Source organism: Dermacentor silvarum, chromosome 7, assembly GCF_013339745.2.
Source record: "Dermacentor silvarum isolate Dsil-2018 chromosome 7, BIME_Dsil_1.4, whole genome shotgun sequence".
Taxonomy (NCBI): domain Eukaryota; kingdom Metazoa; phylum Arthropoda; class Arachnida; order Ixodida; family Ixodidae; genus Dermacentor; species Dermacentor silvarum.
The window spans coordinates 35,970,010-35,990,260 of record NC_051160.1 but is presented as its reverse complement, the minus strand read 5'-3'; the positions used below and the strand labels follow the sequence as shown (position 1 = coordinate 35,990,260).

General features: G+C 53.4%; 1 protein-coding gene across 1 annotated transcript; it reads left to right on the top strand.

Moving 5' to 3' along the window:
* The first annotated feature begins 803 nt into the window (after window positions 1-803).
* On the top strand, window positions 804-8,573 carry LOC119458794 (uncharacterized). The gene is made up of 3 exons (XM_049671436.1): window positions 804-871; window positions 1,755-1,853; window positions 8,018-8,573. The coding sequence occupies exons 1-3, from the start codon at window positions 804-806 to the stop codon at window positions 8,571-8,573; spliced, it is 723 nt and encodes a 240-aa protein (XP_049527393.1).
* Window positions 8,574-20,251: the final 11,678 nt, after the last annotated feature.

Here is a 20,251-nt window from a genome sequence, read left to right as displayed (position 1 = left end):
TCCATCCATCCATCCATCCATCCATCCATCCATCCATCCATCCATCCATCCATCCATCCATCCATATCCGCGGTGGCGGCCGCGGCGGCGCCGGCCGTATGGAGAACATAAAATAAGAGCCAGAAAGCTTGCTTTCACGTGTAAGATCAAGGGCGCCACCTTAGCGGGCTGATTGGACGTACAACGCATCCGCTCCGCCGACTTTCGGCCAGGAGCCGCGATATTTTCCATCCGAGTCTGGCAACACCGCTTTCATTGGACACCGCATGTTACCTGGATCCCCTGGATAACACTTTTTCCAAGGTGGGTCCCAGCAATCTCCTCCTGGAGCAATTTACCGGCCGACCACGCCAGCACCACTGCTAGACCCAACGGCGGCGGCCGCACCCGGCGAGTCGGGGCACCCGGCCCGAGCCACCGGAGACAAGATGGCAGGACAGCAAACCGAAATGCGGGGCAACGACCCACATGCGATCATTTGGACCACCGTATCGACCCCCGACAACGGTAAACTGGAACCGCCGTCCACCTCCTTCAAGAGCACCGCGCTCGCTGCTGTGGTTTCTAGCTGAAGGCGGGACCGCGTCCTGAGGGCAGCGGCTGCGGACGCGGCCTCCCTGGGCGCTCCCGCCATGGCGTTTGCCATGATAAGCCACCGCCGCACGCTTCGCGCTCAGCGGGGAACAAGGGGAAGCATTCCGGGGCCTGGAAACCGCTATTCCTGCCCATCCCGGCCCTAGAGGACTTTGCTGTGGTCGTGAAACCGAAGACATTGGTCTCCCTCAGCGAAGCCTTTCAAGAGCATGAACTCGGCCAGTCTTCCATCGCCTATTTGGGGCCGGCCTCAGCGCAAGTCATCACCGTGCTTCCGGTAAGGGAGCAAAACATAATCCTCGTATATACCTCGAAACCGGAGATCGCCGACAGGATCATCGGGGCTTTCGACCTCAACTCGGCGGACGGCCACCTCCCCCTCACGGGGCACCTGCGGCAGGACAGTGGCAACGTATGATACGGCGTAGTAGTGGTTTATTAAGGAAAGCGACGCCAATTTCTGCTGCCCAATAGGGAGCACGGCGCTGCATCAGAGGAAGGGGCAGTGAGAGAGAAAGATGTGAGGAAGGGAAGAGAAGCACAACCAGTAGTCGTCTCATCCTATCATGTAGGCGGCCGGTGATGAACGCGATGGCCTGCTGGGGGCGAGCGCTTAGCGATGGGCGGGGATCCCGTTCGACTCCACAAACTCCAAGAGGCTATGGAGAGCTCGGAGGTGGCGAGGCGACGGGAACAGGAGGTCCCTGGTTGTCGCAGCACGTAGACCCTGTTGCCTGTAGGCAGTTATGACCCTTGAGCGGTCCTATGCCAGCGCTGGGCAAGCACAGAGAAGGTGGTCGAGGGTCTTGGGGTCACCGCAACGTTCGCAGGTTGGTGAGCTGGAGCGTCCCTTGGCATGCAGCCGCGCCGCCGTCCAGGCACAGCCCGTGCGCGTCGAAGCAATGTTGCGCGTTCCCTCCTGGTAAGGCCACCCTCTGGAAGTAGCCTGGGACCCTTGCCGTTTGCCCCTCTGGCCTCCGGGGGAACGGTTGCGAGCAGTTTTTTCAGGCGCTGCCTCGAAAAATCAGAGGAAGCGACTGCTCGTGTGAGCGGCAGTTGAGGATGGTGGGTGGTTTTGGCGAGGGTGTCCGCTTCTTCATTACCGGCTATTCCCACCTGGGAAGGTAGCCAGTGAAACGAGATGGTGACCCCCGCGGCAGCTCCAGTCTCCCGTGGCGGCAAGGCGAGGAACTGGAGATCCGCAAGTTCGGGACGTCGAACAATGCCAGGCTCACCTTCTCCGGGAAAGAGAAGCTGAGGTACGTCCACTATGAGGTCATGCTTATCCAAGTGGGCCCATATTGTGACACAAGGATGAAAGTAACAGTGAAATCTATTTACAGCTGATATTAGAAGAGGCAGCGCAGGCAAGTCCCTAACGTTGTTGTCTTCCGACACCAGCTCGTGCCCATCTTCTTCCACCTTGTTCCCAGCGTTGTAACATATGGCCCGCCGGCGTGGAAGCACCGTCCCGGTGCGTCTTATGTAGACCAAGACTGGTAGCGTTTAAGGCGGCCAACATGCACGACGTCACGGGGAGGCTGGGCAGAGCAAGCGGGAGTCGTGACCGGGGAGATTTCGTATGTTACAGGTGTCACCTGGCGGAGGACCCGGTAAGGACCAGCATAGCGCGACATTAGCTTTTCGGATAGGCCCACGCGTCGGCTAGGAGACCATAGAAGGGCAAGGTCCCCGGGAAGGAAATTAGCGTCACGGTGGCGACCGTCATATGTGATCTTCTGCTTGTTCTGCGAAATCGAAAGGCGACGATGAGCAATTTGACGTGCCTGTTCGGCTGTGCCAATGACGTTTCGGGCGTATTCCGATGTAGAATCTTGAGCGATGGGCAGGACGGTGTCGAAAGGCAATACGGGGTCGCGGGGTGTCAGAGGGGGGTGTCAGTGGTTCGATTAGGTAATTCACCGCAGACGTGCGCTGGACAATGCGATAAGGTCCATCGAAGCGGGGAAGAAGTTTTGAAGAGAGCCCAGGAGCATGCGCAGGTACTGACAGCCAGACGAGGTCGCCGGGAGAGAAGACAGGTTGCTCACAGTGAGCGTCATGGAGCCTTTTCTGGCGCTGTTGCTCAGCGGTGGTGAAGTGGCGCGCTAACTTGCGACACTCCTCGGCATGACGTGCTGCAGTTGAAACGGGCACACAGTCAGAAGCATCGGGCTGGTAGGGTAGCAGGGTGTCCATGGTGTGGGATGGGTGACGGGCATAAAGCAAAAAGTAGGGAGAAAATCCAGTGGTAGTCTGGGTTGCAGTGTTGTAGGCGAACGTAACAAATGGTAGGATAAGGTCCCAATCTGTGTGGTCAGATGCGACGTACATGGCCAGCATGTCACCCAGGGTCCGGTTGAAACGTTCCGTGAGTCCATTCGTCTGGGGTGGTAGGCGGTGGTTGTCCTATGAATAACGTGGCACTGAGCCAGAAGAGCTTCGACAATCTCAGACAAAAAGACGCGCCCTCTGTCGCTGAGAAGTTCACGAGGTGGGCCGTGACGGAGGATGAAACAGCGGATCAGGAAGGAGGCGACGTCGCGAGCAGTGGCGGAAGGTAGTGCCGCAGTTTCAGCATATCGCGTAAGATGGTCGACGGCAACGATGATCCAGCGATTACCGGCGGGTGTCATAGGAAGCGGACCATAGAGATCAATGCCCACTCTATCAAATGGTCGGGCGGGACAGGGAAGGGGCTGCAAAGCTCCAGCTGAACGGCAAGGCGCAGATTTCCGACGTTGGCAGTCCGTACATGAACGAACGAATTTGCGGACGTATGTAAACATTCCGCACCAGTAGTAGCGCTGACGAAGTCGTTCATATGTCTTGAAGACTCCAGCGTGGGCGCACTGCGGGTCAACGTGAAAGGATGCACAGATAGTGGAGCGCAGGCTGCGCGGTATGACGAGTAGCCATTTACGGCCGTCAGATGCGTAGTTGCGTCGGTGCAGAAGGTCGTCGCGAATGGTGAAGTGAACAGCTTGGCGGCGGAGTGCGCGAGAGGCTGGCAGCGTGGGCGTCTCAGAAAGTAGGTCGCGGAGGGCCGCTATCCAGGGGTCGTGGCGCTGCTCTGAAGCAATTCTGTCGATGGTGAGAGGCAGGACGATGGGTGTTAATGTTGACAGGCAACTAAGGTCGGTAGGCGGAGGAGACCGTGACAGAGCATCAGCATCCGAGTGCTTGCGGCCAGAGCGGTAGACGACGTTGATGTCGAACTCTTGAAGTCGAAGAGCCCATCGGGCAAGGCGGCCACATGGGTCTTTCAAATTTGATAGCCAACAAAGGGCGTGATGATCTGTGACGACGTCAAACGGGCGGCCGTACAAGTAAGGGCGGAACTTGCTAAGGGCCCATACGATGGCTAAGCATTCTTTTTCAGTCACAGTATACTTGGTCTCAGCTTTGGTGAGGGTACGGCTGGCATAAGCAACAACGCATTCAGGGTGCCCGGGTTTTCGTTGTGCTAGCACGGCGCCGAGACCTATTCCGCTGGCGTCTGTGTGTACCTCCGTCGAAGCTTCAGGATCGAAGTGACGCAGAATAGGAGGTGAAGCGAGAAGACGTCGTAAAGTAGTGAACGCCTCGTCGCAGGCTGGAGACCATGATGACAGGTCGCCGGAGCTACCCATAAGCTGTGTTAGAGGGCGTATTATGGACGCGAAGTTGCGAATGAAACGTCGAAAGTATGAACATAAGCCGACGAAACTGCGAAGGTCTGAGATTTGTCGGCCTAGGAAAGTCAGTAACGGCACGCAATTTCGCGGGATCAGGTTGGACGCCGTGCTTTGACACGACGTGACCAAGAATGGTTAGCTTTCGAGCGGCAAAGTGGCATTTTTTTAGATTAAGTTGGAGCCCAGCGTTGGTAAGACACGTCAGAACGCACTTGAGGCGGTGAAGATGTGTCGTAAAATCCGGAGCGAAGACTACAATATCGTCGAGGTAACACAGACACGTTTGCCATTTCAATCCACGCAAAACAGTGTCCATCATTCGCTCGAACGTTGCGGGGGCATTACAGAGGCCGAAGGGCATCACGTTGAACTCATAAAGTCCATCAGGGGTAACAAATGCAGTTTTGGGCTTGTCAGCGGCGGCCATGGGAACCTGCCAATACCCTGAGCGCAAGTCGAGTGAGGAGAAGAATTCAGACCCCTGTAAACAGTCAAGGGCATCATCTATTCTCGGTAGAGGGTACACGTCCTTGCGGGTGATCTTATTTAGGCGGCGAAAGTCAACACAGAAGCGGACAGAGTCGTCCTTCTTCTTAACGAGAACGACCGGCGAGGCCCACGGACTGTGAGAGGGCTGAACGATGTTGCGGCGAAGCATGTCGTCGACATGCTCACTAATGACACGGCGCTCCGTAGGAGACACACGGTATGGGTGTTGCCGCAGTGGTGAATGGGAGCCCGTGTCGATGTGGTGCGTGACAGTTGACGTGCGTCCAAGGGAAAGCTGAATAGCGTCGAAAGAAGAACGAAAATGGTACAGGACGGCGATAAGCTCCGAACGCTGCTCTGGTGTAAGGCCGTCAGCGATGGATGGGCTAAAGATGTCGGTGCAGGACTTGTCGGAAGCTAAAGAAAGAGTGCAGATGTCAGTGAGGTCGTCGCGAGAAGTAGCATCGGGCACGTCGACGATGTACAGGGACTGAATGGCTTGGTCATGGCCGAGACACTGGCCACGGAGCAATGTGAGCGGAGCGGACAAAAGGTTGCATACGAAAATATGGCTGAAACCAGCCGAAAAATCGAGGGTCGCGAAGGGAAGCAGTACAGTATTTTTTGCGATGAAGGTCTCAGAAGGGGCGAACAAAACAGTGGCGTCAGAGATGCTTCCACAAGACACAGGTAAAACAACAGCGGCGTGCGGAGGAATGTCGGTCTCCTCAGCGACGACTATTTAGGGGGATGTTCGGGAGAATCGTCGGAATGGAGGTCGCACAAAGGAGAAAGTTCGACTTCGGCCCGCTCGCAGTCGATGATGGCTTTGTGTCGCGAGAGAAAATCCCATCCAAGAATGACATCGTGAGAGCAGGATGGCAGCACAATGAACTCAATAATGTACATCATGTCCTCAATTACAACTCGGGCCGTACAAGCTGCTAACGGCTGAACATGCTGCGCTGTTGCGGTACGCAGGGCTACACCCGCAACTGGCGTCGTAACTTTCCGGATGGAGCGACAGAGTCTTTCATTCATTACAGAAACGGCGGCACCAGTGTCCACAAGGGCAAGAGTTGACATTCCCTCAACAGAAACAGCAAGTACATTCGACGGAGAATTGTGAGGACTTGGACGCTGTGACGGCGACGCAGTTCTTGCCTCATGAACTGCGGCGTTTAGTTTTCCTCTTCTGAAGGCATGGGACGACGACGCATTGAGGAGAGAGAGCGCCGACGTGGTGACGGAGATCGTCTGTCGATGGACGCTTGACGATCAGGAGCTCTTGGAGGTGATCCTGGAGTGTAGCGGAGCGGTGGCTGGTCGGCATAGCGAGTCGTTGGTTCATAGCCATATGAGACGGCCAACGGCATGCGGCGGCGACAGTAGCGAGCGATATGTCCGGGGCGGCCACAGGCAAAGCAAATTGGTTTGTCGTCAGGAGTACGCCAAGGGTTTGTGGCCATGGGGCCAGCGCCAGGGGCGCGGGGTGGGGTCGGCGCGTGCAGTGGTTGACGCGGTGTGAAAGCAGGATGCGTTCGAGGCCGTGCGACGACGTCGGCGTACGTGAGAGGAGCAGCTACCGGATGCGACTGAGGGGACACTGGCACAGCGTCGGCAATTTCTGCTTCGATCACCTGCCGAATAGCGGGTGACAGGTAAGGAGCAGGACGGGGCTGGGGCTGTTGCTGAGCAAACTGCACCAGTGAGAGCTGCCGAGCAACTTCCTCGCGTATGAACGCCTGGAGCTGTGGCAGCAGTGTTGACTGGTCCGAGTGGACGGCCAGGCCTGCGAGGCTGTCCTCGTTAGTAACCGGGCGACGTGTCAAGGCCCGCTGTTTCCGGAGTTCATCGTAGCTCTGACACAGTTTGATGAGTTCCGCTACGCTGGTCGGGTTTTTTGCTAGAAGCATCTGAAAGACGTCATCGTCAATGCCTTTCAAGATGTGCTTGATTCTGTCAGACTCGGGCATCGAGGCATTGACGCGCTTCGAGAGGTCAAGAACGTCTTTAATGTAGCTTGTGAACGACTCGCCCGGCTGCTGGGCGCGCTGGCGCAAACGCTGTTCAGCGCGTAACTGGCGCACGGCGGGGCGTCCGAACACATCTATGAGGGCGGCCTTGAATGCAGACCAGGTGGTAAAATCTTTCTCGTGGTTTTTAAACCACAGATGAGCCACATTTGAAAGATAGAAGATGACATTGTTCAGTTTAGCGGTGTCATCCCATCGGTTGGGGACGCTTACCCTATCATAAGTCGATACCCAGCACCTCCACCAATTGAAATGAGGTTTATTGATGCAGGCGTAGATGTAGGTCCTTCGGATAGACTGGCACAGAACGGGCGGCTAAACAGTTACGTCGGGCAGCGCTCTTAGCGGTAACTTCGGCGTCGTCTTTTGCGGAGCGATCACGATGCTGCTACTGCTGGTGGTGTGCATCATCTGCAGAACATGTTGCACGTCTTCTTCATCACATGGTGAGTAACCGGCTGTGTCGTGACGTGACGAATTGTACGCGAATGTGACGAAGGGGAGAGCATTGTCCCAGTCACGGTGGTCATCGGAAACGTACATTGATAGCATGTCGGTGATGGTGCGATTAAGGCGCCCAGTCAAGCCGTTCGTCTGCGGATGGTAGGCAGTAGTGAGCTTGTGCTTGGTGGCGCAAGAAGGGAGTAGGTCGACCGTCGTCCACAACTCGGGAGAGGAAATACTGGCCGCGGTCTGTAAGAAGTTGACGAGGAGCGCCGTGATGAAGGATGATGTTGTGCAAAAGAAACTCAGCGACGTCGGTCACGCAGGATGTCGGAAGAGCTTTGGTGATCGCGTACCGAGTTGCATAGTCGGTAGCGACAGCAATCCACTTGTTGCCGGAAGCAGATATAGGGAAAGGTCCAAGCAGGTCTAACCCAACGCGAAAGAACGGTTCGGATGGCACGTCGATAGGTTGAAGGCGACCAGCAGGGAGTAGAGGTAGCTTTTTCCGGCGCTGACATAACTCGCAAGAAGCGACGTAGCGGTTGACGGATCGGTATAGACCGGGCCAAAAGAATCGGCGTCGTACACGATCGTACGTGCGAGAGACGCCAAGGTGACCAGCCGTGGGTACATCGTGTAACTGAGAGAGAATGGTGGCACGCAGATGGCGGGGAACGACAAACAGCAGCTCGGGGCCACTAGGGTTCATACTGCGCCGATACAACGTGCCGTCCTGGATGAGAAACAGTCGAAGGGAGGGGTCGGACGGCGCAGACGCGAGCTTTTCCATGACGCCACGACGCTTTTCCAGAAGCACTGCCGCGAGGCCTTGGACATCTACAAGAAGTTCCTCATCCGCATGGACCGGGTAGCTGAGTTCCTCAAGGTTGCTGAGGCGGTGGGCATTGACAAAGGTGACATCCCCGACCTTACCAAGGCACCCAGCAGCTTGCTGGATGCCCTGGAGCAGCACCTGGCTGCGTTGGAGGGGCGCAAAAGAGGAACTGCTACATCGGCCATCTCTGCGACCAGGGTGAACAGCAACGTGCAGAGCGCGGTGTCGGCGCTCTCTTGCACGAGCAGTGCCTTTGGCTCGGCTGGAGGCACAGGCGCCGAGATCAACGGTGTGCGCGTGGACGAGGCCGGCGTGCGCAGGGCCCTCGAGGAAGAAGCAGCCGCCTTGAATCAGCTGAAGGAGCGGCACCTGAAGGAGGCGGAGGCCAGCACCAATCCGCTGCTCGGTGGCGAGGTCAGCGAATGCAGAGAGCGAGGGAACAGGAGCAGGAGTGTCGGTCGCACAAATATCCGGAGGGTCGACAGGATGACGTGACAGACAGTCGGCATCTTGGTGTAAACGACCCGACTTGTAGGCCACTTTGTACGGGTACTCCTGAAGTCGCAATGCCCAGCGACCGAGGCGGCCTGTAGGGTCCTTCAGGGAAGAGAGCCAGCACAGCGCATGGTGGTCTGTAGTGACTGTAAATGGCCGACCGTATAAGTATGGACGAAATTTCGCGACGGCCCAGACACGTGCAAGACACTCTCGCTCGGTGATAGAATAGTTGCGTTCAGCAGCAGAAAGCAAACGACTTGCGTATGCAATCACACGGTCATTCCCTCGCTGACGCTGAGACAAAATGGCGCCGATTCCATGACCACTGGCGTCAGTGCGGACTTCCGTAGGTGCAGACGGGTCGAAGTGCGCCAAAATAGGTGGAGATGTCAACAGGGAGATGAGTTTTGTGAAGGCGGACGCTTGCTCAGGGCCCCAGGAAAATGAAGCATCAGCTTTCAGAAGCGCAGTAAGAGGTCGGGCAACTTCCGCAAAGTTGTGAACAAAGCGGCGGAAGTAAGAACACAGGCCCACAAAGCTCAGTACATCCTTGGCGCTGGTCGGTACGGGAAAATTCGGCACAGCCCGCACTTTACTTGGGTCTGGGCGCACACCAGATGAGTCAACAAGATGTCCAAGGATAGTGATTTGGCGGTGACCGAAGTGACACTTAGACGAATTAAGCTGGAGGCCAGCATTTCGAAATACAGAAAGAACTAATGAAAGGCGCTCGAGGTGTGTGGCAAACGTAGGAGCGAAAACGATGACGTCATCTAGGTAACAAACACAGATGGACCACTTGAGTCCATGCAGAAGTGCGTCCATCATACGTTCGAACGTGACTGGGGCATTACACAAGCCGAAAGGCATGACTTTGAACTGGTATAGGCCATCCGGTGTTACAAACGCTCTCTTCTCGCGGTCCATGTCGTCTACAGCAATCTGCCAGTAGCCGGACCGAAGGTCGATGGAAGAAAAATATTTCGCACCGTCAAGGCAGTCCAGCGCGTCATCGATGCGGGGGAGAGGATAAACATCTTTTTTTGTTATATTGTTCAAGTGCCGGTAGTCCACGCAGAAGCGCCAGGTGTTGTCCTTTTTAACTATGACTACAGGGGACGCCCACGGGCTTGAAGACGGCTCAATTATTCCCCGAGAAAGCATCTTTTCGACTTCCGTTTGAATAACTTGTCGCTCATGCAAGGACACCCGATATGGTCTCCGGTGAATCGGATGGGCGTCACCAGTGTCAATGACGTGTTTCGCAATGGAAGTCTGACCTAAAGGGCGACCATCCAAGTCAAAAATGTCGCTGAATGAGGCGAGCAAACGACGTAACTGGTCGGCGTGCTGAGGCGCAAGATCAGGAGAAATGTTGGAGACGTCGGGTAAGGTAGTTCGTGAAGAAGGCGATGAAGCACCTTGGGACGACGTTTCCGTCGTCAAGGCCGAGAGGTGGTAGTCTTCGCAAGATGACAACGTGCCTAAAGCTATGTCTTGCGGTAGGACGTGGCTGTATGGGCCGAAGATTAGAATAGGCAGGCACGTATAATTGTTCGTAACATTCACGACAGTGTGAGGAAGCGCAATGTTATGGGTCAGGGGGACGTCCGAAATAAGAGAGACGATGTAATCGCCGTCAGGCACAGGTGGGGAGGGCAAAAGAATGACGCACGTCATAGCTTGGGGGGCAAGAGGAATGTGCTCGCAATCTGCTGGAAACTTCCTCAGGAGGGTCAGAAAAGCAGGGCAAATCGAGCTGAACAAGTCCCGCGGAGCAATCAATCAACGCCGAATGCGCTGATAGAAAATCGAGACCCAAAATAACGTCGTGGGGACATTCTTCCAGAATAGTGAAAAGAATAGAGGTCTGACGGCCGGCGACACTGACACGAGCAGCGCACATTCCTATGACGGACGGCGTACTGCCATCAGCGACCCGCACAACACAGGACGCAGCAGGTGTGATGACTTTAGTCAGGCGTCGACGAAGATGATCACTCATGACAGAGATGTGCGCGCCGGTATCAATTAAAGCCGTTACAAGGACACCATCCACATACACCTGAAGTAAATTTCTATCCGTCGGCAGGGTCAGCAGAGGAATTTCAGTCCGGGTCGATGTAGCAGCTAGCGTCACCCGTCGGAGCTGCACCCGTCAGTTTTCCGACGAGCGCCGGTACATGGGCGACGGAGAACGGCGAAGATTAGCTGGGCGAGGCAGGGGCCATCGAGGAGAAGGCGAACGACTCGGCCGTGTAGGTGGCGAGGTCTCAGCACGCTGGTAAGGCTCTGTGGGTTCTTCCGGCAGCGCGCGACAACCTGGTGAGCGATGGTCTGGTTGGAATGGAGTTCGAAATGAGAGTGTCCAGATGTTGCGGCAGTGACGAGAAATATGGCCAACACGTCGGCAGTTAAAGCAAATAGGCCTGTCATCTGGTGTTCGCCATTCCATTGGGTGACGATAGGGCCGTGAGAGGTACTGGTTCCACGGAGCCGGGACATTAGTAGTAAAGGCGTCAGATCGGTTGATGGGGCAAACGGAGGGAACACCAAGGTTCGCCAATTCTTCGCGAACGACAGATTGAATTAGGTAAACCGTAGGTCGAAAATCGTTCGGGGCATACGTCTGGGAGTTAACCGGCGATGCGGCCTCTATCTCTCGGCGAACAATGCGCACAATGCTTTCGGACGTGGTCGGCTGAGGTGCGGAATGGTCTTCGCACGATGATGTAGCGGCTGTATTCGGAAGACGGGTATACTGATGGACAATTCGACGGCCTTTAGCTTCTTCGAAACGTCTGCATTCACTTATGATGTCGTCGATGCTTGTGCAGTTCTTGTACACGCGCAGGTTAAAGGCATCGTCAGCTATGCCCTTCAGCACATGGTTCACCTTTTCATCTTCCGGCATTCGCTCGTCCACCTTGCGGCAAAGGGCAAGAACGTCCTCAATATACGTCACGTATGACTCGGTTGACGTCTGGGCGCGAGTTCCGAGTTCCCTCTTCGCGGCTCGTTGTCGCCCAACTGTCCTCCCGAAAAGGTCGCAGAGCTTTTTCTTACATTGCTCCCAACTCGTTAGCTCCTCTTCGTGTGTCTGAAACCAGACCCTTGCCATGCCGTTCAAATAGTAGATCAGATTGGCTAACATAACGGTCTGGTCCCATTGTTACTTTCGCTGACACGCTCGTACACCCGAAGGCAATCTTCGACGTCCAGGTTGTCGGTACCCGTAAACGTGCCAGGGTCGCAGGGCTGAGCCCAGATCACGGTTGGCAAGGTGGGCACCGTTGTTGTCGCCGTTGTAGCCGCTTCGTCAGTCGGCAAGGTGGTAACGGCCAGCCTACGTCCGCTTCGGAGCTCCGTCTCGCCTGAGACGTACCCCGCACCTCCACCAAAATGTGACACAAGGATGAAAGTAACAGTGAAATCTATTTACAGCTGATATTACAAGAGGCAGCGCAGGCAAGTCCCTAACGTTGTTGTCTTCCGACACCAGCTCGTGCCCATCTTCTTCCACCTTGTTCCCAGCTTTGTAACAATATATTAGCATACATACATTAGCCTACATAATCCCATTGCCTTCTTCCTTCCTACCATTTAGCACACTAAAAAAGATTTTTCCTAGTCTGAAGTAATACATTAAATGGCCTGTCATTCATATCTTTTTGAATGGAGTAGCCATTTTCCAAAGTTTTGTAATGAATGCAACATTCGAGCTTTCTTGGCTTCAAGCCATCTCTGCAAACGACAGCACACCAATGAGCATCTGTGTGCATTTTTTTAGCGACAGAGTGAGCAAATAGAAAGAAATTATACATTTGATTGTCAACCTCGTTTCTTCATAAAAGTGCACGACCAGTGAGTATTGGACTTGTAATCTCTGCTCCCCCCAATATTTTGTTTTGCATAAGCAGCCCAGCGAAGTGTTTTTAAGGAATCACATAAAAAACAGCAACTCTAAGCCACGCATGCACAGACACGTGCAATGTGTACTTTGCAGCCATATAGACGACACACAAAAAACAGTGCTGGCAGTCGTCGCCCGCTTTAACCATGCACGGCGGCTAGCGAACTATTCTGGTAGTTCTGGGGTAGCAGCGCCCTAGCGGGCAACCTGCGAGGAGGCCGCAAGGAGGTTGAACGGCACTCCCGGAGTGATTGCGAGGGCACAGAAAGTACAGTAAAAGCTCGATGATACGAATCTCACGGGGTCACGAAAAATATTCGTATTAGCCGAAATTCGTATCATCGAAACAATTAAAACTACTGTCGAATCTCGATAATTCGAACTCGAAGGGGCCCGAAAATTGTTCGAATTAAAAGGACGTATTTTTGAAGTATTTGTGCACCATAGCACGATTTACGAATGGTGCGAGTCGTGAAATATCGCGGCGCGCAAGCACATAGCAAGCGCGGGCCACGAAACTGCCCACGCGGCTAACGGTCTGTGGTAACTGACACCACCAGGGGGCGCGCGAGGTACAATAAAAGCAGAGCGCATGACCTGTGCGGCCAGTATGCCTACGCCCCTCACCGCGGCTACTGTGCCTTCATTGCCGTGCGCTATGGCCGCGGGTCCGGTCACTACAACTGGCGACGAGGGAAAATGCTTCAAGTAAACGACAACGGTGACGCAAGACAAGCATGCCGGTCATCGGGAAGATAGACGAGTTCAACGCGGACACTGCGGACTGGACCGAGTACCGAGAGCGGGTGGAACTATTCCTAACGGTGAACGACGTGCCAGACGGTAAGAAGACGGCCGTATTTCTAACGTGTTGCGGGGCGCGACGTATTCCTTGCTGCGAAGCCTACTGGCCCCTAAGAAACCTGCCGCAGTGAACTTAGCGGCAATTTTTGAAGCCCTCAACAACCACTTCGCGCCAAAGGTGTCGGAAGTGGTAGCAAGTTTCAAGTTCTTCTCACGACATAGGCGGGACGGAGAGGCGGTGAACGAGTACTTCGCATCGTTAAAGCGACTGGCCGACGACTGCAAATTGAGTCATTCCGAGAACGCATGCTACGAGATCAAATCGTCAGTGGCATTGGCGATGTGTCAATGCAAACGCGGTTACTGGAAACAGCCGATTTAAACCTGGAAACCGCAATGAGTATGGTACGGGCCATCGAGGCTGCTCGCAAGGATTCCCATACGCTAAGCGCTCACCCAACGCTACAGTCGGAGCCAGCCCAATGTACAGTCGAAACTGCCATGGTGGCAAAAACGTAGTGCACCCTGGCCGTCGTGAACGCGGGTGTTTCCGCTGCGGCGGTAACCATCAAGCGCGCCAGTGCCAACACGTCAACTCAGTTTGCTACAAATGCGGGCGGCAAGGGCATCTGGCAAGAGTGTGCAAAAGTGATAGCGAGCTAGTAAACAGACAGGCGCGGCGCGCAGATTCGAGGCGCGTGAACACCGTGGATGAAGTGCTTGGGGCAACCGGAGCGAGTGAAACGCCGGAAGCGTACGATCTTTGGGCACTTGAGGCGGCCGGGCGGCACCTATGCGCATTGCGGTTATCATTAACGGCGTGCCACTAGAGATGGAACTTGATACGGGCGCCAGTGTCTCAACCATAAGCGAAACAAAGTTCACGCAACTGTTCCCATCGGCCGCCTTGGAACGATCCGACGTACAGCTGAGGAGTTTTTGCGGAGACACGCGACCAGTCGCCGGGAAGTTTGCGGCCGCTGTAAAGCTTGGGAGGAGGAGAGACAGCTACCTCTGTTTGTGGTAAAGGGGCAGTGCCCAGCATTGTTTGGTAGGAGCTGGATGAAGGAATTCCAGTTGGGAATCAGCAAGCCGGAATTTATTTTGTCCGTGTCGTCTGCAGAAGAAGCTGTGGACCGTTTTCAAGAGGTTTTCAGATGGTTTAGGCACGTTCCGTGGAGTTAAGGCTCGCATCTTGGTGCCGCCAGACGCCAAACCCAGATCTTGAAGCCCCGCGGATGCCCTTTGCTTTGAAAGACAAGTTTGAGGAGTCGTTGCAGAGACTGCTCCACCAAGGCGTGGTCCAACCAGTGAAGACTGCTAGATGGGCAGCACCTGTCGTTCCAGTGCTAAAACAAGATGGGCAGTTGCGTATATGCGGCGATTTCAAGTTGACTGTAAATCCCATAGCACTTGTGGAAACGTATCGGTGCCACGCACAGAGGAATTGTTCACAAAGCTCCAGGGAGGAGTAAGGTTCACAAAGCTAGACCTAAAGGATGCCTACCAGCAGATCGAGCTGGAAGAACAGTCACAGGAGTCGTCACTGTCAATACCCCCAAGGGCTTGTTTCAATACACGAGGCTGCCATTCGGGGTTGCTTCCGCCCCGGCTATATTTCAACGAGAAATGGAAAACCTCCTGGGAGGTCTTGATCATATCGCAGTTAACTTCGATGACATCTTGGTAACAGGCGCTAATGACGATTAACATTGGGCAACGTCTGCAAGGTACTGGAGCGCTTGCAAGAGGTGGGCTTGAAGCTGAAACTTGCAAAATGCAAGTTTTTGTTACCTAAGGTCCAGTACTTAGGCCACATAATAAGTGCTGCTGGGCTACATCCAGATCCCGCCAAGACTGAAGCAGTAGGGAATGCTCCCAAACCCCGAGATGTAAAAGAATTGCAAAGCTATTTGGGTTTGGTGAATTTCTATAGAAAGTTTCTCCCCAACCTGTCAGATGTACTGCAGCCATTGAACAGCTGCTGCTTACCACTGGAGCAAGGTGGCGCTGGACGGCAGTTAAGCAATGTGCATTCATGAAAAGCAAGGAGCTGCTCGCATCCACCGTGTCTTGGCCATTATGACCCTTCCAAACCTACGGTGTTGATCACTGATGCTTCCCCTCATGGCCTGGGGGCAGTCCTGGCACAGAGAGAGCCTACTGGAGAAGAGCTATAGGCCTGAGGCCTGATAGCCCATGCAGATGGGTTGAGTAGACTTCCCTTGCCAACAACTGAATGCTCTCCAGGGGCGCCTGCGGAGGTATTCATGCTTGAAGGTGCCTATCCCCGTGTCCTTTCATCAAAGGTGGTTGCAGAAGCCACTGCAAGAGATCCGCTGTTGTCAAGAGTGCTACAGGATTTATGGTCGGGCCATGTTCAAGACTTGTCAGCAGAGGGGGGCCATACGTGTCCCGATTCAATGAGTTGAGTGTGCATCAGAACTGTGTGCTCTGGGGAAACGTGTTGTGGTACCTCCAGCCTCCAAAGAGAAGTCCTCAAGTTGCTACACGAGAGCCACCCTGGGGTCACGAAAATGAAAGCCATCGCCCGAAGTCATGTGTGATGGCCGTCGTTAGACAGCGACATCGTAACCACGGTTCAAGAGTGCTTCGCTTGCCAAAACAGCAGAGACCATTGAGACCAGTGCCTATGATGCCGTGGCCGTTCCCAGACAGGGCCTGGTCAAGGATCCACGTGGACTATGCGGGACCTTACTGGAATTCCTATTTTTATTGTAATTGATGCATCTCAAAATGGATTGAAGTTTTCCCGTTCATCACCCTCGGCGGAATGTACAATTGCGTGCATGCGGGTCATGTTTGCGAATCAGGGCCTCCCAGACATGGTGGTATCGGACAATGGACCCGCATTCGCGAGTGAAGCGTACGAGACATTCTTGAAGAAGAACGGCGTGAAGAGATGCTAGTACTGCCCTATCACCCTGCTTCTAATGGTGCGGCGGAGAGAGCCGTTCAAACTATGAAAGTAAAACTACAGAAAGTTGGCCCAGGGGACCTTCGTGCACAAATTGCACGAATACTGTTATCATATAGATCGACACCCCACGAGGTCACGGGTGTTGCCCATCCGAGCTGTTGATGGGATGGAGGCTCAGGACTGCATTGGATCTGCTGCGGCCGGACCTGAGGAAAACAGTCATCCAAAAACAACTCGCTCAGAAGATGGAGTACGATCAAAGAGCGAAACCGAGGGTGCCAGCACAACCAGGAGACAGAGTATTCACCAGAATTTTCGGCCAGGTCCGAGCTGGATTCCCGCTGTAGTCACCAGGCAACACAATTCACAGGTGGAGCTACAATTAGATGATGGGCGACAATGGACCCGGCTCGACCATGTAAGGCCACAGTCGATGCCCGACCAGCACAACCGTCGGTGCTCCAGCCCTCTACCGCACGCTCGGAACCACAGTTGACCGAAGGTCCAACTGACAGTGGGTACCCGAAGCATCGACAAGCTTGGAGGGTCAACTGCTACCATCTGGCGAACCCCGTCAACTGGAGGCCAGTGACACCACAACATCAAACGCAACGATTGCTCCCCGCCTCCTTCCACACCTCTGCTTCATCGGAGCACTAGGGAACGCCGTCTGGTGTTGCGGTTTTCTCCTTGAACTGTAACTACTTACATGCTGTTAACCTGTTGTGTTAAGGGGGGAGGAAGTGTGGTAACTGACACCACCAGGGGGCGCGCGAGGTACGATAAAAAGCAGAGCGCATGACCTGTGCGGCCAGTATGCTTACGCCCCTCACAGCGGCTACTGTGTCTTCATTGCCGTACGCTATGGCCGCGGGTCGGTCACTTCGCGCCAGTCGCGGAGTCCGCGCTGTCCGGCGCCGCGCCTCCGCACCAAAAGAGAAGGAGAGAAAGCGCTTGACTGCGCGCTGTTCTCTTTCGCGGCCGTTGGTGGGGCGGCGTTTATTCGTATCAACCAACGCAGGCTGAAAATCGATTCGTAACAACCGTTCTCTAGCACGTTGCAAAGTAATGGGGCTCGGCCGGGACCACAGAAAAATTCGTATCATCGGGAAATTCGTATTAGCCGTGATCGTATCATCGAGCTTTTACTGTATATAGGAGGCTATGGTCTAGCTCATGCCTTTGCTCTCTCTCTCCTCTCTTAACGATTTCGCGAGTGCTTTCTCCTTCCCTTCTGCTGCCAGCCAACTAATGTTATCGCATAGCACCATCTGTCGAGGCGCTCGCTTCCATGCATGCGCTGATTGGCGGAGACCGGCGGCGCCTGCTGCATGGAACGGGCAGGGCGGCATGTGCAGAGCTTGTCGTCTGCTAGAAATGTGGGCCCTCGGCTGTCTCAATGTGACAGCAATCAAACAAAAAGAAATATGTGCGCAGAAATAATGAAGGTGCAAATAAACGCACGGCACCGCTTTTATGCACGTATGCGAAACATTTTTACATGTCTTTAGAGGAAAACAGATGATAAATGATGCTGTACAAAAAGACACGACAGAAGTACTTGTTTTTCACTCCTCAACGTCTGCGCGGAAGCGAAGGTGCGAAGTTTCGTCTTCCTCGCTTTGTTTACCATGTCTGCAGTATGTTTATTCAGGCTGACGGAACAAGGTATCTTATACTTGTGCGTGAAGAGACTGAGCAACAGGACAGTGTTGTGTTCCTGGCTGTAAATCTGGGCATGGCAAAGTACTCGAGACGGCGCCATCTGATATTCAGCTACTGCACCAGTGGCGACAAAAAAATTCTGAAAGTAAGCGAGCGCTTAAAGCAATGGACAAAATATGTGCGCGACACTTTGAGAAGCACCTTATTTTGATAGTTACTTCAGCGAGCACAAAGGTGATGTCCTACTAGGATGTAAAGAAAGTGCCTTGACTTCGAAGCGGAGCCGTTCCTTCAATTTTTTTTTAGGGAAGCCTGGTAGCTCAATGAGCTGAATGCCAGGAGGAACCAGAAGACACCAATGCGGAAGGACGGCAGGAGCTCAATTTGTTTATAACTACACACAGTGCAGGTGCCTTTCCTTGTCAAAGACGTGCCGTAATGTAAGTTCTCAGCCTTTTCTTAGAGAAGATCCCCCAGTGGAGACACCTAATCTGAGCTTCCCTTGTGAATCCATAAGTGGGAACACTGGCAGGAATTCCCAATATTATGTTTTAATGAGAATGCGGCAATTTTACTCGCATGAGAACCGGGCGACACGAAAAGCATCGCGAGAAAAAAAGAAGCAAGCGAAGCATCTTAGCACTTGGTGCGTGCTCAGAAAAAAGAGTGATAAACGTCACCTTTGCATTAAAAGCTTCTTTTCGCTTTCATCTGTCATTGCTTGAGACCGCACGAGCTGCCGTTATATCTCTTTACCATTTCCTAGTTTTCTTTCAGTCTTAGATTCCGTCATTTGTTTATGTTCTGTTCCTGTGCCTTGTATAGTTCCATGTGGCCCACCTGACAAATGCCCTGCATTTGGCTTGTACAAAATAAATGAAATAAAATGATACATGACTAGTTTCTCCTGCTAACGTCACTCCGTGAACCACAAGAGCATGCAAGCTATGCGCGCTACAGGCATCAGGGCATGAGTGGAGCAGACGACAAAATGGATAGGCAAGCAGGTGCCGTTGCTATAGCAACTGGAGCAACGACGAAGAGACCTACAGACCTGATCTTTTTTTTTTTTTTTTTTGCTTGACCTGCCCGCGCCTCTGCTGCTTTGGTTTGCTGGCCCGCCTCACCGCTCCACAGTTTTTCCTCATCCATAGTGCCATCTGGCGAACACGCTGTGAGCAGGAACCAGCGTTTCAGAATGTGTCCCTTCCAGACGAGCGGAGTCAGCGCTCCTGTCTTATCTTACCTAGCTTTGACCACAAATCCCCAGTTCTTGAAGAGCTTCCAGATTCCATCGGTGCTTCCATCCGGTGGATACGTTTTCTCAACTTTCTGCATCTCCCTGACTTCGTTTGCATTCTTGGACACCACAGAATTCTTCAGGTTCTTTCAAATGAGCTCCTGGTGCACCAGCAACAAACGGCAAGCTTCCTCATCCTTGAAGCTGCAAATGATGAGGTCCTGCAGCATGTCATCTAGCATATCTATAAAATTTCAGTTTCTTGAGAGATGTGAAGACATCTCATGAAAAACAGCAATTTTGCCACAACCACAACCATCATTTGCTTGAGCATGAAAATGTGCACCTTGAAGAATTACATTGGCTTATGGTTTAAAGTGCTCTTCAAAGTAGTCGACGGCAAACTGTTGATAGCAGTTGACTTGCAGAGTCTTTCAAGCAGGCTCACAACACCATCGCTCGGTGAAGACACCGTTGAAGCCTGACACTTACTTATGTCTGCGACCTTATGCCGCTTAAAATAGACTTCTAAATGAACTCAGTATGTGCTTCAGCTCGCTTACTGTTCATCAAATGACAGTGGGTGGGATGTCATATTTCCTTCCTGCGCTCCACTACCAACATTCTCTATCAACAGGGAAGTCCCATCCTCGTTGCCACTGAAGAAACTGACGTAGTATTGAGTGCACAACTCGGCCGCATGATGGACATGAAAGAACATTTGTTCAGTAGTACTGTGGCTTTTTATTCCTGTGGTGGTTAAAATGCAGGAGTATTATGCAGCTGGAAGATAGTTCAGCACATGTAGGCTTCATGCGGTACCCAGCAGCTATGTGACCTCAAGTAGTATACTAAGATCAGTGGCTACACTGTCAAAGCTATAGCACGAATGGGAGCTGTGATGTGAGGCAGTTAAGCTCATTTCGAAGTTCATTCATAACACTGCTGCATGAGAGACGGTTCAACCACATCACACGCGTTTGTAGTCTATCTGTTGTGAATAGCAGTCTGTTGCCATGAGAAGGTGAAGTGTTCTTAAAATTATACATTTTGCGACTGCCAGCAGTTGCTCTTAAGTGCCATCTGCAAAGGTTTTGAAGCAATGCAGGTAG